The 25472-nt window shown below is 48.4% G+C and overlaps 1 protein-coding gene and 2 non-coding genes across 3 annotated transcripts in view; 1 reads left to right on the forward strand and 2 right to left on the reverse strand.

The window, feature by feature from the left end:
* FER1L5 (fer-1 like family member 5) overlaps positions 1-25472 on the forward strand; it is a 55831-nt gene that overhangs the window by 23254 nt on the left and 7105 nt on the right. The window contains exons 20-36 of the mRNA XM_019725908.2: positions 15844-15968; positions 16767-16867; positions 17404-17581; positions 17664-17819; positions 18866-18997; positions 19661-19824; positions 20104-20218; positions 21052-21154; positions 21655-21818; positions 21910-22083; positions 22315-22456; positions 22582-22659; positions 23129-23310; positions 23495-23676; positions 23950-24040; positions 25030-25176; positions 25251-25413. Coding sequence (XP_019581467.2) covers positions 15844-15968; positions 16767-16867; positions 17404-17581; positions 17664-17819; positions 18866-18997; positions 19661-19824; positions 20104-20218; positions 21052-21154; positions 21655-21818; positions 21910-22083; positions 22315-22456; positions 22582-22659; positions 23129-23310; positions 23495-23676; positions 23950-24040; positions 25030-25176; positions 25251-25413 — 2397 coding nt within the window. The remainder of the gene's footprint in view (positions 1-15843; positions 15969-16766; positions 16868-17403; positions 17582-17663; positions 17820-18865; positions 18998-19660; positions 19825-20103; positions 20219-21051; positions 21155-21654; positions 21819-21909; positions 22084-22314; positions 22457-22581; positions 22660-23128; positions 23311-23494; positions 23677-23949; positions 24041-25029; positions 25177-25250; positions 25414-25472) is intronic.
* LOC141572037 (U6 spliceosomal RNA) lies at positions 8869-8975 on the reverse strand. Its single transcript, XR_012497048.1, has one exon. It is a non-coding gene; the product is annotated as a U6 spliceosomal RNA (small nuclear RNA).
* Positions 10387-10493, reverse strand: LOC141572038 (U6 spliceosomal RNA). Its single transcript, XR_012497049.1, has one exon. It is a non-coding gene; the product is annotated as a U6 spliceosomal RNA (small nuclear RNA).

Raw genomic sequence — 25472 nt, forward strand, 5'->3', positions numbered from 1 at the left:
CCTGATTTGCATTTTCCTGATTATAAATGAAAGTTGAGCATCTTTTCATGTGTTTACAAACATTAGTTTTTCCTCATCTGTAAAAAGCCTATTAATATCTTTTACCCGTTATTCTATTTGGTTGTATTTTCCTTATTGATGTGTACGTAATTTTTTCAGGGACAATTGTTTGTCAGATGTGTGTATCGTAAATATCTTCTCTATGTTTGGGGCTTTTCGTTCTCTTAATGGTGAATATTTTTTTATTAAGGTATTATTTACAAACAATAAAGTGCACAGATGTTAAGTGTAGAGCTTGATGATTTTTGACAAATACAAAAAGACACTGGCTCCAGCACTGCTTTTAGACATTCATTGTGTTGTTGCATGTGTCAATATTTTCTTTCTGATGGCATTCCATTCTAGGAACATGAGAGTTTATTTATCCATCCCCTCATAATGGACATTGGGCTTGATGCAGCGTTTGGAGTATTATGAACATTCTTGTACAAGTCTTTGTCAAGCTTCATTCTTGCCCTTCCTTGCTCTACATCTCAGGGGCTAGATACCTGTAAACTACATTTCCCAGACTCCCTTGCCAACTACTAGAAGGGGAGATACTGTTGTACTGCCCTCTCCTTCTCCTCCCCCCTCTCTTTCCCGCCCCTTTTCCCTCCCCTCCCCCCATTCAGGAGAAATGTCTGGAAGTGGCTGCATCCCTTCAGAGACCTCAGCTTTGGCTGCCCCCTCCTCCAGGATGCCTGCCTTAGCCAGGCAGCTCCTCTCTGCAATCCCACTACACCTTCTTTGTGGCTCCGGCACCCTCTACAGCAACCTCTCCCTGCAGGGTGGGTATGCACCTGCCTCTGGTCCCACCACTGCCTCCCTGTGCCCCCACCCCAGGAGTACAGTGACAGGGTCTGCCTCCTGCTACTAATCTCTGGGCATCCTCGCTTTCCAGGTCTCTTGGCCCTTCCAACACTTTTTTCCTGTCAAATTCACTCTATTTAAAATATCTAGTATGGTGTTTTCCTGGCTGGCCCCTGACTGTTCGTCCTCCACCCTACGCTCCCATCAGCCATGTTTCAGAGCCTTATCAGCAAATCTGGTATAAACTTTTGGGTTTTTATCAATCTGATGTGAAAAGTGGCATTTCAGTGTAGTTTCAATTTGTATTTCTCTCATTATAAATGAGGTTACACATCTTTTCATATGCTTAAAAGTCATTTGTGTTTCCCATTCTGTTAATTGCCTGTTCGTATAATTTTCTCTTTTCTTCTGTTGCGATGTTGGTCATTTTCTTATTCATTTCTAGGATCCCTTCATATATGGGGAAGATTAGACCTTTATAATATGATCTGTAAATAATATGTTTCCCATATTTGTCTCATATCTTTGCTTATGGTGTTGAGGTTTTCTTTCCCATGAAGACTTTTTTAATGTTCTCAATTTCTTTCATGGCTCTGGCTTTTGAGTCATAATTAGAAAGGTCTTTTCCACTCCATATTTATTATCTCATCTTTTCTTCTAGAAGTTTGTGGTTTCTTAAAGGTTCATAACTCATACCTTTTCTTGTTCTGATATTTTCCCCTATAATCTCTTGATTTTTTTAATCCAGCTGCCCAAAGAGTCTCTCTTCATCTTGTAAGTCCAATAACGTCACTGGGATATGTCTATGTTGATCCTTTTAGGTCAATTTCCCCTGGCACATGGTGTACTCTTTCAATATGTAGATCCAACTTTTTTTTGTTGTAATTCATTTAGTGGTGTAATTTGCATTCCACAAAATTCACTTGTTTGCAGTCTTCCTCCCCTTCCCATCCCCCGGCCCACAGAACTACTGATCTACTTCTGTCTCTGTGTTTACTTTTCCTGGACATGTCACATAAATGGAATCATACAGTGTGTGGTCTTTCCTATGTCTCTTGGAGTAATGTCTTGAGGTTTATCCACGGTGTAGCATATATCAGCACTCCATTCCTTCTTATTGCCAAATAGTATTCCATTTCACGATGGAATAGTATTCCATTCATAAGTTGATGAACACAGTTTCTACTTCTACACTCTTGTTTATTATGAGCAAAGCTGCTGTGAATGTTTGTGTAAAGTCTCTGTGTGGACATATGCTTTCATTTTGCTTGGAGAGATGCTCAGAAGGGGAATGGCTTTTTAAGAAACTGCCAAACTTTTCTAAAGTGCCTGCACCATTTTGCATTTTGCCAGCAGGGTTCCAGTCTCTCCATACCCCCACCTCTGTTTGCTGTCACCTCTTTTTTTTTGTATTATATAAATTTCTTTGATTTGTTTATTCTTTTTAAATTAAAGTTTATTGGGGTGACAATTATGAGCAAAGATACGTAGATTTCAGGTGTACAATTGTGTAATACATTATCTATATATCACATTGAGTGTTCACCACCCAGAGTCAGTTCTCTTTCCATCACCATATATTTGATACCCTTTACCCTCATCTATCACACCCCCTCCTTACCTTCTGGTAACCACTAAACTATTGTTTGTGTCTAAGTTTTGTTTCTTCATTTATTTTTCTTGTTGTTTTGTTGTTTTCAGTTTTATATACCACATATCATTGAAATCATATGGTTCTCTACTTTTTCTGACTTATTTTGCTTAGCATTATAATCTCAAGATCCATCCATGCTGTCGCAAATGGCACTATTTCATCTTTCCTTAAGGCAGAATAGTATTCCATTGTGTATATATACCACAACTTCTTTATCCAATCTTCTATCAAAGGATATCTACCCAAAAAATCTGAAAACATTTATCTGTAAAGATATATGTGCTCGATTATTCCTAGGTAATGCTATTTTTTATTTTTTGAGGAACTTCCACACTGCCTTCCATGATGGTTGCACCAATCTGCATTCCCACCAGCAGTGTATGAGAGTTCTTTTCTCTCCACAGCCTCTCCAACACATTATTTGTCTTGTTGATGATAGCCATTCTGACTGGGGTAGGGTGATATCTCATTGTGGTTTTTATTTGCATTTCTCTGATGATTAGTGATGTTGAGCATTTTTTCATATGTCTATTGGCCATTTGTATGTCCTCTTTGGAGAAATGTCTATTCAGGTCCTCTGCCCATTTTTTTTTTTTATAAAGATTTTATTGGGGAAGGGGAACAGGACTTTATTGGGGAACAGTGTGCACTTCCAGGCCTTCTTTTTCCAAGTCAAGCTGTTGTCCTTTCAATCTTAGTTGTGGAGGGTGTCGTTCAGCTTCAAGTTGTTGTCCTTTCAGTCTTGGTTGTGGAGGGTGCAGCTCAGCTCCAGGTCCAGTTGCTGTTTTCTAGTTGCAGGGGGCACAGCCCATCCCTTGCGGGAGTCGAACTGGCAACCTTGTGGTTGAGAGGATGCACTCCAACCAATTGAGCCATCCAGGAGTTCAGCAGCAGCTCAGCTCAAGGTGCCCTGTTCAATCTTAGTTGCAGGGGGTGGAGCCCCTTGCGGGACTCGAGGAATTGAACTGGCAACCTTGTGGTTGAGAGCCCACTGGCCCACGTGGGAATTGAACCGGCAACCTTCGGAGTTAGAAGCATGGAGCTCTAACCGCCTGAGCCACCGGACCGGCCCCTGCCCATTTTTCAATTGGATTATGTTTTGTTGTTGTTGAGTTGTATGACTTCCTTATATATTTTGGATATTAGCCCGTTATCAGAGGCGGTGTTTGCAAAAATCTTCTCCCGTTCAGTTGGTTGCCTCTTTATTTTGTCGATGTTTTCTTTTGCTTTTTCGTTTGGGCAGAAGATTTTTAGTTTGATATATTCATTTATTTTAGCTTTTACTTCCCTTGCCTTTGAAATCAAATTCATAAAATGCTCTTTGAACCCAAGGTCCATAAGTTTAGTACCTATGTTTTATTCTATGTAGCTTATTGTTTCAGGTCTTATGGTTAGGTTTTTGATCCATTTTGAATTAATTTTGGTACATGGTGACAGATAGCAGTCTAGTTTCATTCTTTTGCATGTGGCTTTCCAATTCTTCCTGCACCATTTATTGAAGAGACTGTCTTTCCTCCATTGTATGTTTTTGGCTTCTTTGTTGAAAATTTTCCATATTTATGTGGGTTTATTTCTGGGTCCTCAATTCTATTCCATTGGTCTGTGTGTCTGTTTTTCTGCCAATACCGTGCTGTTTTGATTATTGTAACCCTGTAGTATAAGCTGAAGTCAGGAAGTGTGATACCTCCACCATTGTTCTATTTTCTTAGGATTGCTTTGGCTATTTGGGGTCTTTTGTGGTTCCATACAAATCTGATGATTTTTTGTTCTATTTCTTTAAAAAAATGCCATTAGGATTTTGATGGATATTGCATTAATTCTGTATATGGCTTTGGGTAATATGGTCATTTTAACTATGTTGATTCTTCCAATCCATGAACATGGAATGTCTTTCCATATTATTGTCTTCTTCAATTTCTTTTAAATATCTCTTATAGTTTTTAGTGTATAGGTCTTTCACATCCTTTATTCCCAGGTATTTTATTCTTTTTGTTGCAATTGCGAAAGGAATTGTTTTTTTTAATTTCTTTTTCTGAGATTTCATTGTTGGTATGTAGGAATGCAATGAACTTTTGTATGTTGATTTTGTAGCCAGCAATTTTATTTGTTTATTGTTTCTAAAAGCTTTGTGGTGGAGTCTTTAGGGTTTTCTATATATAGCATCATGTCATCTTCAAAGTGACGATTTAACTTTTTCGTTCCCAATTTAGATGCCATTTCTTTCTTTCTCTTGCTGATTGCTCTGGCGAGGACTTCCAACACTATGTTGAAAAGCAGAGGTGATAGGGGACATCCCTGTCGTGTTCCTGAATGTAGAGCAAAGGGCTTCAGTTTTTCCCCATTAATTATGATATTAGCTGAGGGTTTGTCATATGTGGCCTTTATTATGTTAAGGTATTTTCTTTCTATACCCATTTTATTAAGTGTTTTAATCATGAATGATGTTATACCTTGTCAAAACCTTTTTCTACATCTATTGATATAATCATATGACTTTTGTTCTTTATCTTGTTTATGTGGTGTATCACATTGATCGATTTGTGTATGTTGAGCCATCCTTGTGCCTCTGGAATGAACCCCACTTCGTCGTGATGTATAATTTTTTTTTTAAGATTTTATTGGGGAAGTGGAACAGGACTTTATTGGGGAACAGTGTGTACTTCCAGACCTTTTTTCCAAATCAAGTGGTTGTCCTTTCAATCTTAGTTGTGGAGGGTGCCGTTCAGCTTCAAGTTGTTGTCCTTTCAATCTTAGTTGTGGAGGGCTGCACAGCTCAGCTCCAGGTCCAGTTGCCATTTTCTAGTTGCAGGGGGCACAGCCCACCATCCCTTGCGGGAGTCGAACCGGCAACCTTGTGGTTGAGAGGACGCGCTCCAACCAACTGAGCCATCTGGGAGGCAGCTCAGCTCAAGGTGCCCTGTTCAATCTTAGTTGCATGGGGTGCTGCCCACCATCCCTTGCGGGACTCGAGGAATTGAACTGGCAACCTTGTGGTTGAGAGCCCACTGGCCCATGTGGGAATCGAACCGGCAGCCTTTGGAGTTAGGAGCATGGAGCTCTAACCACCTGAGCCACCAGGCCGGCCCATTGTTAGGGATTTTTGCATCTGTATTCATCAGAGATATTGGTCTGTAGTTTTCTTTTTTTGTGTTATCCTTACCAGGTTTTGGTATCAGGGTAATGTTGGCCTCATAAAACGAGGGAGTATTGTCTCTTCTTCAATTTTTTGGAAGAGTCTGATTATGACAGGTATTAGATCCTTTTGAATGTTTGGTAGAATTTACTAGTGAAGCCATCTAGTCCTGGACTTCTGCTTTTGGGAAGGTTTCAGATGATTGATTCAATTTCCTTATTGTTGATCGGTTTATTTAGATTTTCCAATTCTTCGTGATTCAGTCTAGGAAGGCTATATGTTTCTAAGAACTTGTCCATTTCTTCTAGGTTATTGAATCTGGTGGCATATAGCCCTTCATAATATTCTTGGATAATCCTTTGTGTTTCTGTGGCATCTGTGGTAACTTCCCCTCTTTCATTTCTGATTTTGTTTGTGTCTTTTCTCTTTTTATCTTAGTGAGTCTAGCCAAGGATTTGTCAATATTATTAATCCTTTCAAAGAACCAGCTCTTTGTCCCATTAATTTTTTCTATTGTCTTTTTGTTCTCTATTTCATTTAGTTCTGCTCTGATTTTTATTGTTTCCTTCCTTCTGCTGACTTTAGGTTTCATTTGTTCTTTTTTTTCTAGTTCTTTAAGGTGTAACGTGAGGTTATTTATCTGCGATTTTTCTTCTTTCTTGAGATAGGCCTGTAAAGATATAAATTTCCCTTTTAAAATTGCTTTCGCTGCATCTCAAAAATTTTGGGAGGATGTATTTTCATTCTCATTTGTTTCTATGTATCTTTTGATCTCACCTCTTATTTCTTCTTTGACCCAGTTGTTCTTTAAAAGTATGTTGTTTAATCTCCACATATTTGTGTTTTTTCCCAATTTCTTTTTGCAGTTGATATCCAATTTCAAAGCCTTGTGATCAGAGAATATGCTTGGTATGATTTCAATCTTCTTAACTTTGCTGAGGCTGATTTTATGACCCAATATATGGTCTATCCTTGAGAATGTTCCATGTACACTAGAAAAGATTGTATAGTCTGATGTTCTAGGATGAAGTGCTCTATAAATGTCAATTATGTCCATTTCATCTAATGTGTCATTTAGGGCTGCTATTTCGTTATTTATTTTCTGTTTGGATGATCTGTCCGTAGCTATCAATGCTGTATTTAGGTCCCCTAGTAAAATTGTGTTTTGGTCAATTTCTCCCTTTAGTTCTGTTAGTAGTTGCTTGGTATATTTTGGTGCTCCCTGATTGGGGGCATAAATATTGATGACTGTATGTCTTGTTGTATAGTCCCCTTTACCATTATGAAATGCCCATCTTTGTCTCTTGTCACCTTTTTTTATCCTGAAGTCTGTTTCATGTGACATCATTATGACTACACGTGATTTTCTCTGAATACCATTTGCTTGGAGTGTCAATTTCCACCCTTTCACTTTGAGTCTATATTTGTCCTTGTAGCTGAGATGTGTCTCTTGGAGGCAGCATATGGTTGGATTTAGTTTCTTGATCCATTCTGCTACTCTGTGCCTTTTTATTGGTGAGTTCAGTCCATTTGCATTTAGGGTGATTATTGATATATGAGGATTTCCTATCATTCTATCTTTGGTTTTCTAGTAGGACTATGTCTCCATTGTTTCTTTGCCTTTTTGTTGTTGTCTGTTGTTTCAGTGTGGTGGTATTCTATGATGTTTCCCTCTGTTTCTTCCTTTTTTATGTTATATATTTCAGTTCTGGATTTTTTTTGAGTGATTGCCATTAACTTTATGTAAAAGAAAGCTTCATATTTAGAGTACTCCATTTTCTTCAGCACGCTTACCTTCTCCATTCCCTTGTGCCAGTTCAGACCTTTACTCTCTCCCCTTTTATGTTTTTGTTGTCCCAAATTATCCCTATTTATGCTGTGAGTTGATTTCTGCACTTCAGTAGCAAGTTGTCTTTGTCCTCTTTTTTTCTTTTTTTTAAAGATTTTATTGGGGAAGGGAACAGGACTTTATTGGGGTACAGTGTGTACTTCCAGGCCTTTTTTCCAAGTCAAGTTGTTGTCCTTTCAGTCTTAGTTGTGGAGGGCGCAGCTTAGCTCCAGGTCCAGTTGCCGTTTTCTAGTTTCAGGAGGCGCAGCCCCGCATCCCTTGCGGGAGTTGAACCGGCAACCTTGTGGTTGAGAGGATGCACTCCAACCAACTGAGCCATCTGGGAGATCAGCGGCAGCTCAGCTCAAGGTGCCATGTTCAATCTTATTTGCAGGGGGCTCTGCCAACCATCCTCTGCGGGAGTCGAGGAATTGAACCGGCAACCTTGTGGTTGAGAGCCCACTGGCCCATGTGGGAATCGAACCGGCAGCCTTTGGAGTTAGGAACATAGAGCTCTAACCGCCTGAGCCACTGGGCTGGCCCCTCTTTTTTTTTTAAGTTTTTTTTTTCTTCTTCTTTATCCTGTATGTTATGTTTAGTGTCTTTATTGTTTTGTATAGTGTCTTATTTGGTGTAGGGTTGCCATTTCCTGCTTCTATCTGTCTGTTCATAATACTAACTCATGGTTTTGTATTATTTTGCTTTTTTGTTTCAGGTCAAATAGCCTCCTTCAGTATTTCTTGTAGTGCAGGTTGTGTGTTAGAAAATTTCCTCAGCTTCTGTGTGTCTGGAAAGGTCTTTATTCCTCCTTGATATCTAAGGGATATCTTTGCTGGGTATATTATTCTTGGCTCATAATTTCTCTCTTTCAATAGTTTGAATATTTGGCTCCACTCCCTTCTGGCTTGTAGAGTTTCTGCTGAAAAATCTGATGATAACCTAATGGGCTTTCCTTTGTAGGTTATCATCTTCTTTTCCCTGGCTGCCTTGAGGAATCTTTTTTTGTCATTGATTTTTGACAGTTTCAATACAATGTACCTTGAAGAAGGCCTGTTGGGATTGAGGTAATTAGGTGTTCTATTTGCTTCTTGGATTCGAGAGTCCAGTTCTTTCCACAAGTTTGGGAAGTTCTCATTGACTATTTGAATATACGCTCTGTTGACCTTCTCCATTTCTTCTCCTTCTGGTATGCCCATTATTCTTATATTGCTGTTTCTGATGGAGTCAGAAAGTTCTTATAGAGTGTTTCCATTTCTTTTAGTTCTCAAGTCTCTGTCTCTTCTTCCATCTGTGTCATTTCCAGATTTCTATCTTCGGTGTCATTGATTCTTTCCTCCATCTGGTCAGCTCTATTAGCTAAGCTGGGTATTTCATTCTTCATTTTACTGAGTTCTTTTTTTTTTTTTTTTTATGGAACACTTCACGAATTTGCATGTCATCCTTGCGCAGGGACCATGCTAATCTTCTCTGTATCGTTCCAATTTTAGTATTCGTGCTGCCGAAGCAAGCACATTTTACTGAGTTCTTAATCTCCAGAAATTCTATTTGGTTCTTTCTAAAATTTCATTCTCTTTGGTTAAATGTCCATTTTGTTCTTTTTTTTTTTTTTTTTTAAGATTTTATTGGGGAAGGGGAACAGGACTTCATTGGGGAACAGTGCGTACTTCCAGGACTTTTTTTTTTTTTTTTTCCAAGTCAAGTTGTTGTCCTTTCAGTCTTAGTTGTGGAGGGCGCAGCTTAGCTCCAGGTCCAGTTGCCGTTTTCTAGTTTCAGGAGGCGCAGCCCCGCATCCCTTGCGGGAGTCGAACCGGCAACCTTGTGGTTGAGAGGATGCACTCCAACCAACTGAGCCATCTGGGAGATCAGCGGCAGCTCAGCTCAAGGTGCCATGTTCAATCTTATTTGCAGGGGGCTCTGCCAACCATCCTCTGCGGGAGTCGAGGAATTGAACCGGCAACCTTGTGGTTGAGAGCCCACTGGCCCATGTGGGAATCGAACCGGCATCCTTTGGAGTTAGGAACATAGAGCTCTAACCGCCTGAGCCACTGGGCTGGCCCCTCTTTTTTTTTTAAGTTTTTTTTTTCTTCTTCTTTATCCTGTATGTTATGTTTAGTGTCTTTATTGTTTTGTATAGTGTCTTATTTGGTGTAGGGTTGCCATTTCCTGCTTCTATCTGTCTGTTCATAATACTAACTCATGGTTTTGTATTATTTTGCTTTTTTGTTTCAGGTCAAATAGCCTCCTTCAGTATTTCTTGTAGTGCAGGTTGTGTGTTAGAAAATTTCCTCAGCTTCTGTGTGTCTGGAAAGGTCTTTATTCCTCCTTGATATCTAAGGGATATCTTTGCTGGGTATATTATTCTTGGCTCATAATTTCTCTCTTTCAATAGTTTGAATATTTGGCTCCACTCCCTTCTGGCTTGTAGAGTTTCTGCTGAAAAATCTGATGATAACCTAATGGGCTTTCCTTTGTAGGTTATCATCTTCTTTTCCCTGGCTGCCTTGAGGATTCTTTTTTTGTCATTGATTTTTGACAGTTTCAATACAATGTGCCTTGAAGAAGGCCTGTTGGGATTGAGGTAATTAGGTGTTCTATTTGCTTCTTGGATTCGAGAGTCCAGTTCTTTCCACAAGTTTGGGAAGTTCTCATTGACTATTTGAATATACGCTCTGTTGACCTTCTCTCTTTCTTCTCCTTCTGGTATGCCCATTATTCTTATATTGCTGTTTCTGATGGAGTCAGAAAGTTCTTATAGAGTGTTTCCATTTCTTTTAGTTCTCAAGTCTCTGTCTCTTCTTCCATCTGTGTCATTTCCAGATTTCTATCTTCGGTGTCATTGATTCTTTCCTCCATCTGGTCAGCTCTATTAGCTAAGCTGGGTATTTCATTCTTCATTTTACTGAGTTCTTTTTTTTTTTTTTTTTTTTTATGGAACACTTCACGAATTTGCATGTCATCCTTGCGCAGGGACCATGCTAATCTTCTCTGTATCGTTCCAATTTTAGTATTCGTGCTGCCGAAGCAAGCACATTTTACTGAGTTCTTAATCTCCAGAAATTCTATTTGGTTCTTTCTAAAATTTCATTCTCTTTGGTTAAATGTCCATTTTGTTCTTTTTTTTTTTTTTTTTAAGATTTTATTGGGGAAGGGGAACAGGACTTCATTGGGGAACAGTGCGTACTTCCAGGACTTCTTTTTTTTTTTTTTCCAAGTCAAGTTGTTGTCCTTTCAGTCTTAGTTGTGGAGGGCACAGCTCAGCTCCAGGTCCAGTTGCCATTTTTCTAGTTGCAGGGGGCACAGCCCACCATCCCTTGCGGGAGTCGAACTGGCAACCTTGTGGTTGAGAGCCCACTGGCCCATGTGGGAATCGAACCGGCAGCCCCCGGAGTTAGGAGCACAGAGCTCCAACCGCCTGAGCCACCAGGCCGGCCCCATTTTGTTCTTTGATTGTGTTTCTGAGTTCATTAAACTGCCTGTCTGTATTTTCTTGCATCTCGTTGAGTTTTTTCAGAACTGCAATCTTGAATTCTCTGTCATTTAGGTCACATATTTCCATGCCTTTAAGTTCATTTTCTTGAGACTTTTCATTTTCTTTCTGAGCTGCCTTGTTACCTTGGTTATTTATGGCAATTAATGAATTATTATTTATCTTCCTAGGCATCTACAAGAGTGGGTTCTGCAACAGGTTGGTAGCAAGAGGTCTTTCTTTTGCTTTCCAGTAGGTGTTGGTAGAATGCTTTATTTTCTCTCTGACTGCAGCGTTTTATTCTCTCTCATGCTATAGTGTTATATTTTCTCTTCACTCTTCCAGCTTCTCACACAATTCCCTGGAAGGTATACTTCTCCTCTGTGAGCAGGTCACCTGGGTCTCAGGCCACTGCCTCCATGGGGGATGTGGAGAGCTTCCAAAGTTCCACAGCTCTTCCAGATTCAGGGCCTGCGTGTTTCAGTGGCTCTGTTTACCCTTGCAGGGATCTGCCCAGACTGGAGGGTCAGGCGCGGGGTTGGTTGTGAGAGGTGGCTCTGAGCAATGGTGGTGACCACCACTACAGCCAGTCCTGCACCCAAGGCTCCCTCCCCTTTGCTAGACCTAGTTGGGCTGTGAGTCCATGGCTGCGGACCACAGTTCTCAGAACTGCAAATATTCTGTTTTTTTGATCTGACACTACTACTGTTCCACTTCCAGCACTGGTCAGGTGGGTGTCGGGTGAGCTCTGGGAGGGTCGGGAGGGGTCGGCTAGGCTCCATGCCTATGCCTTCCATCCTCTGCTTGGCAGTGAGGGTTTAAACCACCGTTTTCACCCTTCTTTCCTCAGTCTTTGCTCTGAGGTCTCTGCTGTGAGCTTTGGGTTCACCCGTGTTATGTACTGATCCCTCAGGCAGGACTGGGTCATAAGCAGAGCACTAGCAGTCCGAATTCTTCCCTCTCTCGCAGCTGCGGTAGCTCCAGAATGCAACAAGCGCGGAGCCTGGAGCTCGGTCTGGGGCCTGTGGCCGTGCATGGCCCGCATCTCCACATTTCCTGCTCTCCTCCTCCCCTGCTCACACAATTTGCCCACCTTTAGATGATTTCAGTTGCATGTCTCTTAGTCTTGCCTGTCTGCTGTGCAGGGAGTCCTTGTGGAATTATAGCTGTTCAGTTTGTTGTAAATTCCAGGGGAGATTTCAAGAGGCTCTCCTCACGCCACCATTTCTATGATGTCATTCCCCTAAATTTTGTCCCCTCTTTTTTATTATATCTATTAAAGGGGGTGTGTGTCTTATTGTGATTTAACTTTGCATTTCCCTAATAACTAATGATGCTGAGCATATTTTTGTTTGTGCATTGGCCATTCATATACCTTCTTTGATGATATGTCTATACAGATCTTTTGCCCAGTTTTAATTGGGTTGTTTATCTCATTATTAAGTTGTAAGAGTTCTTTATATATTCTAGATATGAGTCCTTTATCAGATACATGATTAGCAAATAGTCTGTGACTTGTCTCTTCATTTTCTTCATGGTGTCTTTTGAAGTGCAAACATTTAATTTGGATGAAGTCCAATTTTTTTTCTTTTATGGTGTCATGTCTAAGAACTCTTTGTTGAACCTTAGGTCATGAAGACTTTCTCCTGTTTTTTCTTCTAAAAGTTTTATAATTTTAGTTCTTACATTTAGCTCTGTGATCCATTTTGAATTCATCTGTATATAGATATCCAGATTTTCAAGTACCATTTGTTAAGAAGATTATCCTTCTCCCATGTGAGTTTCCTCAAATTATGTTTTTAAATATCCTGTTCCATTGTTTAGGTTTTCTACTTAGGGGCTCCGTTTATGGGTTTCACAGTTCTCCTTGGTTTTCTTCTATATCTGTCATTTCCTCCCAGATCCTTTTTGACTCTTTATTTCCATTTTATTTGGTCACTTTCCTTATTTCTATGCTTCTCACTGCCTTGTCTGCTGGGTCTAATCTTCCTGGGGCTTCTTTTTCTATTGTCTTCCTTTCTGTGATCTTTTGTTTTTTGTTTTACTTGTTTTCAGAGTTTTGCTGGCTCACATTTCCTCACGTGAGTCTTGAATAAGTTCTGGGAGTGTATTTTTGCTGGCACTTTCTGCACTCTGCTCCCATCAAGCTGGGCTCCCAGCTGTCTGTCTTGTTCCTCAGGTCCCTCAGGTGACTCCCGCTGCATTCCAGCCCTTGTGGCCCCTACTGCAGTCATAGTTGCTGTTGGCAGTCCTGAGGTGTATTTTGAGACTGCAGATTATATCTGTCTCCTGTGGCTTTTGTATGCCATCCAAGAGTAGAGGAAGAAAATTGCTGTCTTATATCCCCATGCTCATCTCTGTATTTATTTTGTCTCTGTTTATTTATTATTCTAACAATTGATTCCCTCACTGCCAGAGTCTGAAGCTGGTGTCTTCCAACAATTCTGGAAAACTATATTTTGTCTTTGAAAAATTACCTCTTCTCCTTTTCACTTGTATCTCTTTCTCGAATTCACTCTATCCCTTGTGGATCTTCTCATTTTATTCTTCATGTTTTTAAATCTCTTTTCCACATTTTTCATCTCTCTGGGCTGCATTCTGCATAATTTCTTCTAGATCCTCTAGGAAAGGCATTAGCCATTTAATTTAAAATTTTTCGGTAGCTTCTTGTTTTCCTTCTCTACTATTCTTCCCCATAGCATTTTCCACTATTTGACACACTGTATTTTATGTATTTATTTTGTCTTTCCTTCCCCCACTATTTTTTAAATTCTTAAGTAAACTTTTTATTCAAGTATAACATACCTGTGGAAAAGTACACAAACCAAAGTGTCCAGCTCAATGAATTATCATGAAACAAACATATCCGTGTAATGACATCCAGACTGTGAAACAGCCCCATCATCTCGGGGGAGGGGCCCACCCCCACCAGGGCAACCACTCTCCTAGCCTCCAATTTATTTTGTTTGGTTTTTACCTTTATATAAAGGAAGTGCTATAGTATTTATTCACTTGTATCTGGCATCTTTTGCTCATTGTTTACTTTGTGAAACATCCAGAGACCTAGGTGTTGCTGGGTGTAGTTGTAGATTGTCTGCTCTCATTGCTGTGTAGTAGTCCATTGTACAAATGCACCATAATTTGTTTATCACTTCTACTTGTGAGAGAGAGTTTGGTGGTTTCCAATTTGGGGCTAATGCGAGTGGTGCTGCTATGAACATTTTCTTGCCCATGCCTTTCTGTAGGAGCGGAATTGCTGGGCTAGAGAGTATTTACATCTGTTCTAAGCTGTTTGTTTTCTTTGCACTTCATGTGTGGAGTCCTTTGGAACTTGACTAAAATTTCATGCTCCAAAGGGGGTCTGTCTTTTCTTCCTCCCGTTACCTGAGTCACTGCCATCCAGAGACCACTTTAAATTTTCTGCAGACCCCATGGGTGGCATGAATGCAGAATGAAGCCTGCGTGAGGATCCGCTTGTGGTTACAAACTTTCAGGAAAATTTCCTGCCCCTGTCCCCCAGCCATGCTGGAGATAGAAACATTTCTTCATTGTCTTCTTCTGTATGGTGGATTACTTCTTGTTGACTGTGGGATTAGGTTTTGGAATAACAGCTTTGCATGGCGTGTTAGTTTGCTAGGGCTGCCATAACAAAGCAACACAAACCAGGGGCTTATAACAACAGAAATGTATTCTCTCACAGTTCTGGAAGCTAGAAGTCCAAAATGAAGGTGTTGGCAATGTTGGTCCCTTCTGATGGATCTGAGGGAGAATCTTCCAGGCCTCCCTCCTAGCTGCTGGTGGTTTCCTGCAATCTTTCGTGTTCCTTGGCTTGTAGACACAACACTCCATCTCTGCCTCTGTCTTTACATGGTGTTCTCCCTCTGTCTCTGTGTCTTCATATGGCTGTCTCCTCTCTGTGTCTCCCTCCTTCTCTTATAAGGACACCAGTCATATTAAGTTAAGGGCCCACCCTACTCCAGTATGACCTCATCTTAACTAATTACAGCTGCAATGACCATATCTCCAAATAAGGTCACATTCTGAGATACTGGGGGTTAGGACCTCAACATATCTTTACAGGGGACATAATCCAACCCATAACACAGGGCATCTTATGTTAGACTGCCGACCTTGGGCAGTGCTAGGCCTTCTCTCCTGATCCCTGGGCCCTGGCAATTCCCAAAAGGAAGTGCAAGATCTCCAAGATTTGTCAGAAACTCAGGACAAAAGCAAGCGTTGCTTCTGTTTGCCTCAGATTTCTGTTTTTACTTTAATTTTGGTTTCTGTGGGTTTCTTCCTTTTACATCAACTCAGCAATACACCTCAGAAAAAGAATCCCTTACGCCCCTTTCCCCCTTGTTTCAATAAGGAACATTGCCAGGGAACCCACTGCAGGTTTTATCCATACTTGCCATCCCTCCTCGCTGGCAGGACCATTATGTTAGTTAGATGGCTGCCCACCCCAGCCACGCCCTGGGTCTCCATGCCTCCCCTGCCTTGGGAGGGGAGGGAGACCACCCAGAGGGAGACCTGCCTCAAAGCATGCCTCTTGCTTTGGAAGCTTGCCTGACAGGGTAAGGGCACGGGGCTCTGGAACTAGATGCCTGTGTTAGGACCTCAGGCAAACTGCTTCCCACCAATAGCCTGGATTTTCCCACCCATAAACAGGGGACTTCAAAAGGCTGTGTGACACACTGAGCATGATGAATGCTCTGTAAGGCCAGCTGTGTTCATCAGAGTGCCTACGTTCTCCACTGGCCCCAGTCCACCCTCTGGTTGGAGGGGTCAAGTAGGATTATTAGCGGATGGCATCCTAGAGGAATGAAGTAGCTCAGGGAAGGACCTCTGAGGGGACACAGTGAGGGGAGACCTTCTGGAGTCCCTCAGATACCCCCCACATGTCTGTGTCACAGGCAACTTCTACCATTATGTGCCCTGGTACAACACCAAGCCGGTCGTGGCCGTTACCTCCTACTGGGAGGATGTCAGCTTCCGCATGAACTGCCTCAACCTCCTGCACTTCACTCGGGACCGCCTGGTGAGTGATGCAGGAGGACCCGCACCGCTGATGGGGAACTTGGGAAAGTGAATCACTGTCAGAGGAAGCCAGTCCCTTGGCTCACTCATGCCCTCCACACCGATTGAGACAGAAACACCAGACACAGTGCTGGGTTCTGAAGACACAGAGATGAGTAAGCACCGCCCCTGTCTTCACCATCTGGGAAGTTGGAAATGCACACAGTTACCATGCAGTGCAGCTAGGGCTGCGTGGACATACAAGTGCCCAGAGCTATCAGGGCAGAGATTGGGGTGGGAGATGAAGAGAGAATAGTCAAAAAGGTATTTGAAAGGTGACATTTAAGCAGAATCTTGAAGAATGTAGAGTTTGCTGGGGGCGTGGTGGGGTACAGAGAAGGGAAAAATGTGTAAGCCATTGGTGATGGAGGTGACGTAGAAATAACACAAGAGAAGCTGGGAGGAGTCAGATCACAAAAGGTCGTAGGTGTCTGTCAAGGAGGGAAGCCACTGCACAGTTTTAGGCAGGAGGTGCCTCCAACTCAGACGTGACCTTCTGGAACACATGGAAGGGAAGCCAGGATCAGGATCTGTGCTCCTCCACAGTCCCGCCCCTTCCTGGCTACCCATTTCTTCTGTTGGGTGGTGAGGAGGGTGCACGGGATCCTAGTCCTGCAAGGGCACGGGACAGCTTTGAACTGGCATCCCCATGTTACCTCTCAAAGGTCTCTAAGTTTGGGCTGAAAACATCCTGGGCTCATCAGCCCTGCAGCCTGGCCAGGTGACCAATGCTCCCCGCCGTTTCTCTCCTGTCGGGCAGAAAGCCAACCTGGACACCCTGAAATCTATGAGGAACCCGAGGGACCCTGCCCTGCACCCCCAGTGGGAGAAACTGCTGAGGGAGCTGGTGGAGGACTGCAAGTAGGAGCCCAGCGCCTGCACCTGGGCTGGGCTTCGGACCAGCGCCCTTCCACCCCACCCGCCTCCTCAGATCTCTCCCCAGCTTGAGATTCAAAAAACAGAGCAGCTTCTCTTCTCCCATCAGGCCTTCCAGAAAATGTCCCTGACCTTCCCCGCCCCCGCCCCCGCCCTGAGCACTGTCCCTGCTGTCCCCATACTCACGCCTGGTGCTCCCCCCAAAGCAAGCCTCTCCCTGTTACCCAGAAGAACCCTGCACATCCCAGCCCCATACCTTTCCCCTGCTGCTGCTCCTCTGGAAGATTCCTCGTAAGGCCTCTGCTGGCCCCCATCCCGCTTGGACCCCCACCCCTATCCCCCAGGGTTTGGTTGGCTCATGTCCTGTCCACGAAGGGGTCCTTGAGCACCGCTCACTGCAGGGCTGGGAGGATGGGAGAGAAGGGCGCCCTGGGTCAGGCCCGCAGGCACATCGGCCTAAGGCAGGCCTGGCGGTCGGTCATGAGATGGTCCAGCCCCCTCCTTACTGGTCTTGGCCACAGGCGTCCTCTGTCCTGCATGACTAGTCAGCCCAAAGCCACCAACCTGGACAAGAAAAGGTGGCACCTCCGCAGACTCCTCCTGCAGGAACTGGCCCAAAAGGCCAAGGAAGCCCAGCCGAGGGACATGGTGGCCACCGCGGAGGGCTGGCTATACCGCCTCAACGCCGTGCTCCCTGAGGTGGGCACTGGACACGCCGCGGGAGCAGGCCGTGGCGCAGGCCTGACCCTCTCGCCCCGGCCTGACCCTCTCGCCCCGGCAGCCCCAGGTGAGCCTCCCGGACATCATGATCTGGCTGACGGCCAAGGAGCAGCGCGTGGCCTACGCACAGGTGCCCGCCCACAGTGTCCTGTTCTCCTCGACCGGGGCCCTGCACTGCGGCAGGTTCTGTGGGAAGACACAGACCCTCCTTCTGCAGGTGCGGAATGGGGGTCCCCCGGCTGCCCCAGTCCTCAGAAGGAGAAGCCCAGACACAGCCAGGGAGAAGCCCAGAGCTCTGGGGGCTTCCCACTGCTTCCCTCTCAGGCCTTTACCAAGTGAATTAGGGTGTCAACAGTCTCCAGGGGAAGGCAGGGCCCATGGCCACAGCATGGGGCCAACGCCACGTCCATGCTCCTCAGATTCAGCCCCACGTCATCCTCATACCACACTTGGTCCAGGCCCTTGTCATCTCTCCCCTGGATTACATCTGGGTACAATCCAAAACATTTCATGCTCTAAGGTCACCAGCCCATCACATCACAGATGAGCCATAAATAACGGTGATGACCACCACCCCCGGCCTGATGACAGCCCCCTGCTTTCAGCCCTCCCCCTGCATCCCCACTGCCTCCTGGAGAAGGTTCACCCTCCCTGGCCTGGCTCCCACCACCTCTCCTCATCAGCCCTCTTAGGTCCCCTACTCTCAACAGTCAGGCCACATTGGGTCCCTGCCCTCACACCTGCCTGCCCTTTGCCCGCCCTACCAGTGTAAAGGGTCCCTCCTATGCCATCTGAGTCCTTCTCATCCTGCAAGAAGCACTGACACCTGAGCCCTGGCTGTACCGTTCACTGACTTGTATGACCCCAGGCCAGTTCCTGGCCATGTCCAACCTCAGTCTCCTCTTCTGTAAAATGGGCCTGGTAACAATGACACCCAGCTCACAGTGGTATGTGAGGGTCAGAGCACATGCCACATATTCAGCACTTAGTACTGCGCCTGGTGCACCATGAGCACACAATCATGATCGCTGGGGTCACTGTCAGCGCCACCGTCACCACCACCCTTCCATGGAGCCTCCTTGGCTCCCTAGGCAGCACTGCCCCGCCCCCCCCCCTCAGGCCCAACCAGCCCCTCTGTGGGCATGGGGTCACAGGCACAACCGTGTGCTAACCCAGCTCTGTGTGAGGCCCCTGCTGCTGAGACTCAGGGTGAAGGGGCAGGTGGGAACTACGTCCCTGGGGGTTGACCTGCTTCTGGCTCAGTACCCAGAGGGTGAAGGACAGAAGGACACGCTCCCAGCCCACCTCCGGGTCTGCATATGGCTGGGCAACGTCACGGACAGCACAGATCTGCAGATGCTCCGCCAAGGCGAGGTGGTCGTGTTCGCAGAGACGGTGAGTGGCTGGGAGCTGCAATGGCCCAGCTCCGAGAACAAGGTTACTGAAGAATCTGGGATTGTGAGAGCGGGTCTGAGAAGGAGGCAGCAGACACTAGAGTGAACGGAGATGCTGCCGGCACGGGGTCTCTGGATGACAAGCTTAGTGGTCCCTCAGGGCTGCTCCCTCTTTCCCTGGTGGAGGTTTATGGGGAGTTTCTCCTAGTTCAGGGCATGTGAGGTAAGCAAGGCTGCGACATGCATGGGCCTTGTTTGTCACCAACAGGGCAGCCTGGGACTCCCACAGACCCCAGCTGGGTCCTTTGGGCCAGTTTGGTGGTCCCAGAAGGGGATGGCCTGGGACAGTCAGAGGGGTAGAAAATAGGCATCTTTCCACAGAGCCATGAACCCAGGGGTTGGTGAGCAGCCATGCGTACCCAGCCTGGATGTAGGGCTTGGAGACCCTGGGATGGAGTGGGGATTCAGGGGAAGATGCAGGGACCACACACCCACCCAGCAGGGAACGTGGAAGAAAGGCCCGGAGGCAGCAAAGGGGTGGCAAGTGGCGGAGCAGGGCTGGGGTCCCTGCACCTCACCCCAGTGACACAGGTGGACAGGCTCTATGCTGTCCCACTGTGTGCTGGGGAGGTGGCTGTCACTGATGGCCTCCCCCTACTCCCAGTACGAGAATCAAGCCAAGTATAAAGACCAGTGGGGGCCGCAGGGGCTGTACCGCTGCCCCAACTTCTCCGATGTCCTGGGGCGCAAGGCTGTCCCCAGGGAGGATTTCAAGGTGCCCCCGGGATGGCACTGGCAGGGGCAGTGGACAGTGGAGCCTCAGAGGAGGTAAGGCTGGGGTGTGGGACCTGGGTCCTGTGTGTCTTGGACACACAGCGCAGGAGTCAGTCAGCCGACAGGCAGGCTCACAGCCACTGGAGCCTGGTCCCCGGGCTGGGGTGCCCACACGGGCTCTGCCCATCCCTGGCCCTGCATGCCCAGCCCACTGCCCAGCCCTGCCCAGAGCAGGTGGGGCTGCCCAGTGAGGGAGCACTCGGCCCGCAGAAGACCCCAGGGGCCTGGAAGTTCAGGGAGATGTGCTGGGAACTTGGGTCTCGCTGCCCCCAGACTCTGCCTGGACACAGACATCAACAAGAGCCAGGTGCTGGAGGAGGTGTATGAGAACCAGCACCGTGATGCCACGGGGGCGTGGGTGCCGGCTGCCACCCCCAACACGGATGCGGTGAGCAGGGCTGGGGCGGCCTCGGGGCACGGGGACGTGGGGCAGTGGGTGCCTTGGGAGCTTGCCTGAGTGGAAAGGGCTCTGACCAGGAGTTACCATCTGAGCCCTGCTCCCCACTGTGTGGACCTTGGGCGAGCACCAGTGATGGCGGGTACAGGTGCTTCAATCAGATTGCGAGAGACAGCACGGGAGCGGGGGGGACCATGTTTCCTGCTCAGGCCTCTTGAAAGGGAGGCCTTCCTGTGAAGGTGAAAATGAGGGAGGGGCTGGTTAAGCAGCGCTGTCCGGTAGAACTTTCTGTGATGATGGAAACGCTGTGTATCTGTGCTGTCCACAGGTGGCTACTGAGTACTTGACATGTGGCACTTGTGAGGGTGAGGAACTGAACTCTGAATTTTGTTTCATTTTAATTAATTTAAATAGAAGTGGCCCCAGGAGGCCGGTGGCTACTGCATGGGACAGCATGGGTCTAGCCCATCACATGCATGCTGGGCTCCCCTCCTCAGCAAAGACCTGCAGCCTGTGCTTGGCAAGCGGCCGGCCACCTCCAGGGGACAGCCAGCACACAATGCTGCTTTCACAGTCATTACAGTGGTTGCTTCCCGTTTATGGGGAATGATACTGGTTTTCCACTGCGAGCAGACATATAAACTTTCCTTTTAAAAATACATTCATTTATAGTTAGTGTAAGTTGGTAAAAGCATATGAAGTGACTATGTGGTTGACATCAGACGTAGCAAGTGCTGTCTGCCCCTGGGGCTGCGGTGGGCGAGCCAACATGTGGATGATGAGTGAAGGCGGCCTCCTAGCCCGCCCCCTCTGCCCACCCACAGAGCGGACAGCCCACGGAGGCCCGTGAGAATGTGAAGTGTCCCCAAGGTTGGTATGTGAAGAAGAACTGGGCTGTGGAGCTGAACCATGCAGTGGACAGTGAGGGTGAGTCTTCTGCTCACCGGCTGCGGGCAGGAGGGCTGGGAGCCGCCAGGCTCCAACACTTCCCACAGCCGGGTCTGAATTCTTGGAGGTCCCCCACCCTCCAGGAAGTGGGGCTGTCACCCTTTCCGCAGATATGGGCCCCAGTGCTGAGACAGGAAAGGTTGTAAGTGCCTCCCGAGCATCTGAACAGGAATCTGGTCACGGAACCTGGGGTCATGCCAGGTGGCTCCGGGAGGACTTGGGCTCCAGACACAGACTCTGCGACTTATGGCCTGTGTGACCTTGTAGGGGTCACACGACGTCTCTGAGCCTCACCTTCCTCATTTGTAAGATGGGCAGTTGGGCCTAGGCCACGCAGGTGACACAGTGTGACCACACCTTCCAGGGCTAGAAAAGCACTGTCCCCAAAGCCTGCCCTCTGGGGCCCATCTCTCAGGCCTGTCCAAGCTGCCCAGCCTGTGGGCACCTGGCACCCATGCGCCATGGTCCTGCCTCTGCAGGCTGGGAGTACGGCGTGTGGATCCCGCCCTCGGGCCTGCCCCAGGCCTGGAACGCAGTGGAGAAGACCTACTACTCATGTCGCCGGCGGCGCTGGGCACGTGTGCGCTGCCGGAACCACGGGAAGCTGAGCCTGGAGCAGGAGACCCTGTCCTTCCTGCAGCTGGTGAGGGGCTGCCTGGCAGGGACCTGGCGGGACCACAGGCAGGACCTACCCCAGGCCACGGCGGGAGGGTGACTGTGATCTCCTCCCACAGCACCACCCCGGTCTGGCCGGGGAGGAGGAGGGCTGGGAGTACGGCACCATGGGCTCCAAGTTCCAGCTGAACCCTCAGTCCCAGAGTCGCTTCCGCCGCCGCTGCTGGCACCGCAGACTGGCCCCCAACAAGGACAAGGGCATTGCACCCATATTCCTCCTGGAGGGGTCCTTGGTAAAGTCTCAGCGGGCTAGGCGACTCCTCCCTGCATCCCACCTCCTGGAGCCTGGGCCCAACTTGGGGGTGGCAGACAGCAGACATGCCCCAGGTTGGGGCACTGACTGCTGGGGTGAAGTCTGCACCCCAGATTCATATCCTTAGGCTTTGGAGCGTGAAGCCCAGAAGGGGGAAGGGTGACCTGGGCCTGGGCACCAAGAGCCTCAGGAGAGACCGTCCTGGGCACAGGGGATGGGCCTGAAACAGCAGGCTGAGGAGGAGAATGGGACGCCATCCCAGGATCTGGGCAAAACATTTGGGGACTCCTGGAGGCCTGCTGCAGAGGACACCCAGACACCCCACCTGCCCTTCATCTACTGCGTCTTCAACAGTGAGCACTTAATTGAGAGTCAGCCTGGGTGGCCCCTGAGGCCCCATACCTGAGGGCAGGGATTGGGGACGGTTGGGGTGGGGATCCTGGGGGTGACTGACGGACTCGGCTCTTCTCTTATCCAGAGCCCCACTACTACCAGCTTTTCTGCTACATCTACCAGGCCCGGAACCTGATGGTCCACCAGATTCAGACATTCCAGGGTAGGCAGCAGGCACCCCTTCTCCCCCAGCCCTCGGGGCCCTTTGATGTGGCCATCTGCAGTATGAAGAATGTGGCAAGGGAGAGGGTGACAAACATGCAGACCCTCCCCCACCAGCAGCTCATGGCCCTGGTTTGGGGAAAAGACAAAAACGTGGACTACAAGGTGTGTCCATGAACTCGTGGTCCCTAGAACTCCTGCAAAGGCGGCAGGGGGCCCTCCCTGTGTGACACCCAGACCTCTACCATGGTGGTGTGAAACAGATGTGGGAGGAACCAAGTGACCCTTGGCCTCTGGTTATCCGCCCATTTGCTCTGAGGCTTACACTGAGGTGGCCTTCTGGGCAGCTGGCCGTGGCTGGGCAGCCTGGCCTGGGCCTCCCTGGGCACTGGGTCCAGTGGCAGCAGCAGCGGTGAGAGCCTCACATGACAGCTCAAGGGCACAACAGGACGCTACCCTCCCCCCTCCAGGGCCTTTCATTCGGTTGGTTTTCCTGAACCACAGCCAGTGCACGCAGACCCTGAGGGACTCTGTGGCCCCCACATGGGCCCAGACGCTCATCTTCCAGCACCTCCTGCTGTACGAGAACCCCCAGGACACCAGGGACAGCCCGCCACTCGTGGTGTTGGAACTGTGGCAGCGAGACTCCGGGGTGAGGCAGACTTGCCGGGGTAGAGTGGCTGACGAGTTTTTATTTTCAAGGAGAATATATGGGCCTGACATGCAGGGTGTTGTGTGGACTTAAATGTTAATAATATTAGCTCTTTTCCTAGACTGGGGAGGAGCCAGAACCTGCCCACCTGGCCTTCATTTCTGTGAACTCCCCCTCCCTCCAGGGCAAGGAGAGCTTGTGGGGACAGGGCATGTGGTCCCCAGTGGTCTGGCTGGATGTTCAACACCGGATCCTGCCCCTCATGAAGTGGCACCCCCTTGTGAAAGAGTTTGGGGAGGAAAAGGGCGAGATCTTGGCATCCTGTGAGCTGATTCTTGAGACTGAGGTACTGGGAGAGAGGGCCCTGCCCCCACGCCCCTGCCCCAGACCCCTGCCACAAGTCCCCATAGCCAGGGGTTCCTGACTCCGTTCCCTCAGGAAAGGCCTGGGGCCTTGGTGAACCCAGCTGGCCTGCCCAACAACCTCTGCCCCAGCTCCCCGCCAGCCAGCGTCTGCCAGCATCTGCCTCAGCTGAACCCTGAAGCACCTGCTTGAGTTGGGGGTAGGGGACAATAGGAGCCGCCCAAAGGGGCTTCATGCTTCCTACTCTCCCATCTCACCCCTTCAGAGTCTCAGAAGGAAGCTGCCGATCTTAAGTGTTCCCTGGAAGAACGGCGTCTACACACTCCCCAAGAGCATGCAGCCCACGTTAAGGAAAATGGCAATTGAGGTACCCTGGTGTGGGGCCGAGGGCGGGCAGGGGTGAGCCTCACCAGAGCACTGGGGCCCGTGGAGCTCCCTGCTGACCCGAGCGCCTGATCCAAAGCATGGGCCCCAAGAGGATCGGACCTGAGGCGGAGAGACACAGGAGAGGCCAGGAAGCGGGAGTCCTGAGAACACTGTCCATTATTTCTGTGGCCTGTCTGTCATGGGGGGCGGGCACAGGGCTTCAGCATTCATGAGCACACCTGGGCCTGCAGGAAGGCTGCCCCTGCAGAAGCAGTCCTTGCAGAGAAGGAAACAAGGCTCTGAGAGACAGGGACATGGGCTAAGTTGCAGAGGCAGACTGCGCCGGGCTCAGCTGACTCCGGAGACCAAGTTTCTCACGTCTCTTCTGAGAGGAGCATGGAGGTCCCCATGTGGGAACCTATGGGTCTGGCCACAAGTCTGGCAAAGAGCAAAAGGTGGCCAGCTCCTGCCAGCAGTGGACGCCTCCCCAGGGTCAGGCTCCCCGGCTGGTCTCTGCTCTGGTCCCGAGGAGGCCCTCATGAGTTGGGGATGTGGACATTTCCTGGGGAGGCCCAGTGTCCGCCAGCTGCCAGTGAGGTCACAGGGTGCCAGGTCACTGAACAGCCATGGTGTTGTATGGGAGACCAGTCAGCAATGAGCTAGTTGGCATTAGGGACACCTGAAAAATCTGGGCCCTCTCCCCCTGCTCCTGGGGGCCTTGGAGCCAGCCAGTGTCAGGAACTCACTCCTGAGAGAACAGATGACAGGCCAGACAGGGTGGCAGGTGACAGAGGGCAACACCTAGGGGGCAGTGGAGGTCAGAAGCAGTCACTGTGGCCAGTGGGCACCTCCCGCACGGAGGGGGGAACAGTGTCCAGCAGGCCTTGAAAACAGCCCTGAGCCACAGCCCCGCGTACTCCCCGGTGACCGTCACTGCCAGCACAGCCCCCACCAGACCCCTTACACAGACGCTGCCCCTCCCTCTGGCAGATCCTGGTCTGGGGCCTCCGGAACTTGAAGCAGGTGCGCTGCCCCCAGCTGCTGGTCGAGTGCTGGGAAGAGACCCTGATGACGGAGCCCATCAAGGACTACCAGACCAACCCCAACTTTGGCCAGTCGGTCCTCTTCCTCACGCTGGTAAGAGGGCCCTGGGCGGGGCTCGGGCAGCCGCTCCTCCAGGGAGGCCTCACGCGGCCTCTCCCCGGCCGCAGTTCATGCCGACGGAGGCAGACTACGCACTGCCGCTCGTACTGAAGGTGGTGGACAACAGGGACTTCGGCCAGCAGACCATTGTGGGTCAGGCTAACATCGACTGCCTGCAGCGCTACTTCTGCGACCCCTGGGCCTCAGACTACGTGCCCCCTCGGCCTCCAAGTACGGCCTCCCCCAGGCCGGCCCCGGGAGGGGCGAGGCCCGCCCCACCCCACCCCACC

The sequence above is a fragment of the Rhinolophus sinicus genome, linkage group LG05 (assembly GCF_036562045.2).
Source record: "Rhinolophus sinicus isolate RSC01 linkage group LG05, ASM3656204v1, whole genome shotgun sequence".
Lineage (NCBI taxonomy): Eukaryota > Metazoa > Chordata > Mammalia > Chiroptera > Rhinolophidae > Rhinolophus > Rhinolophus sinicus.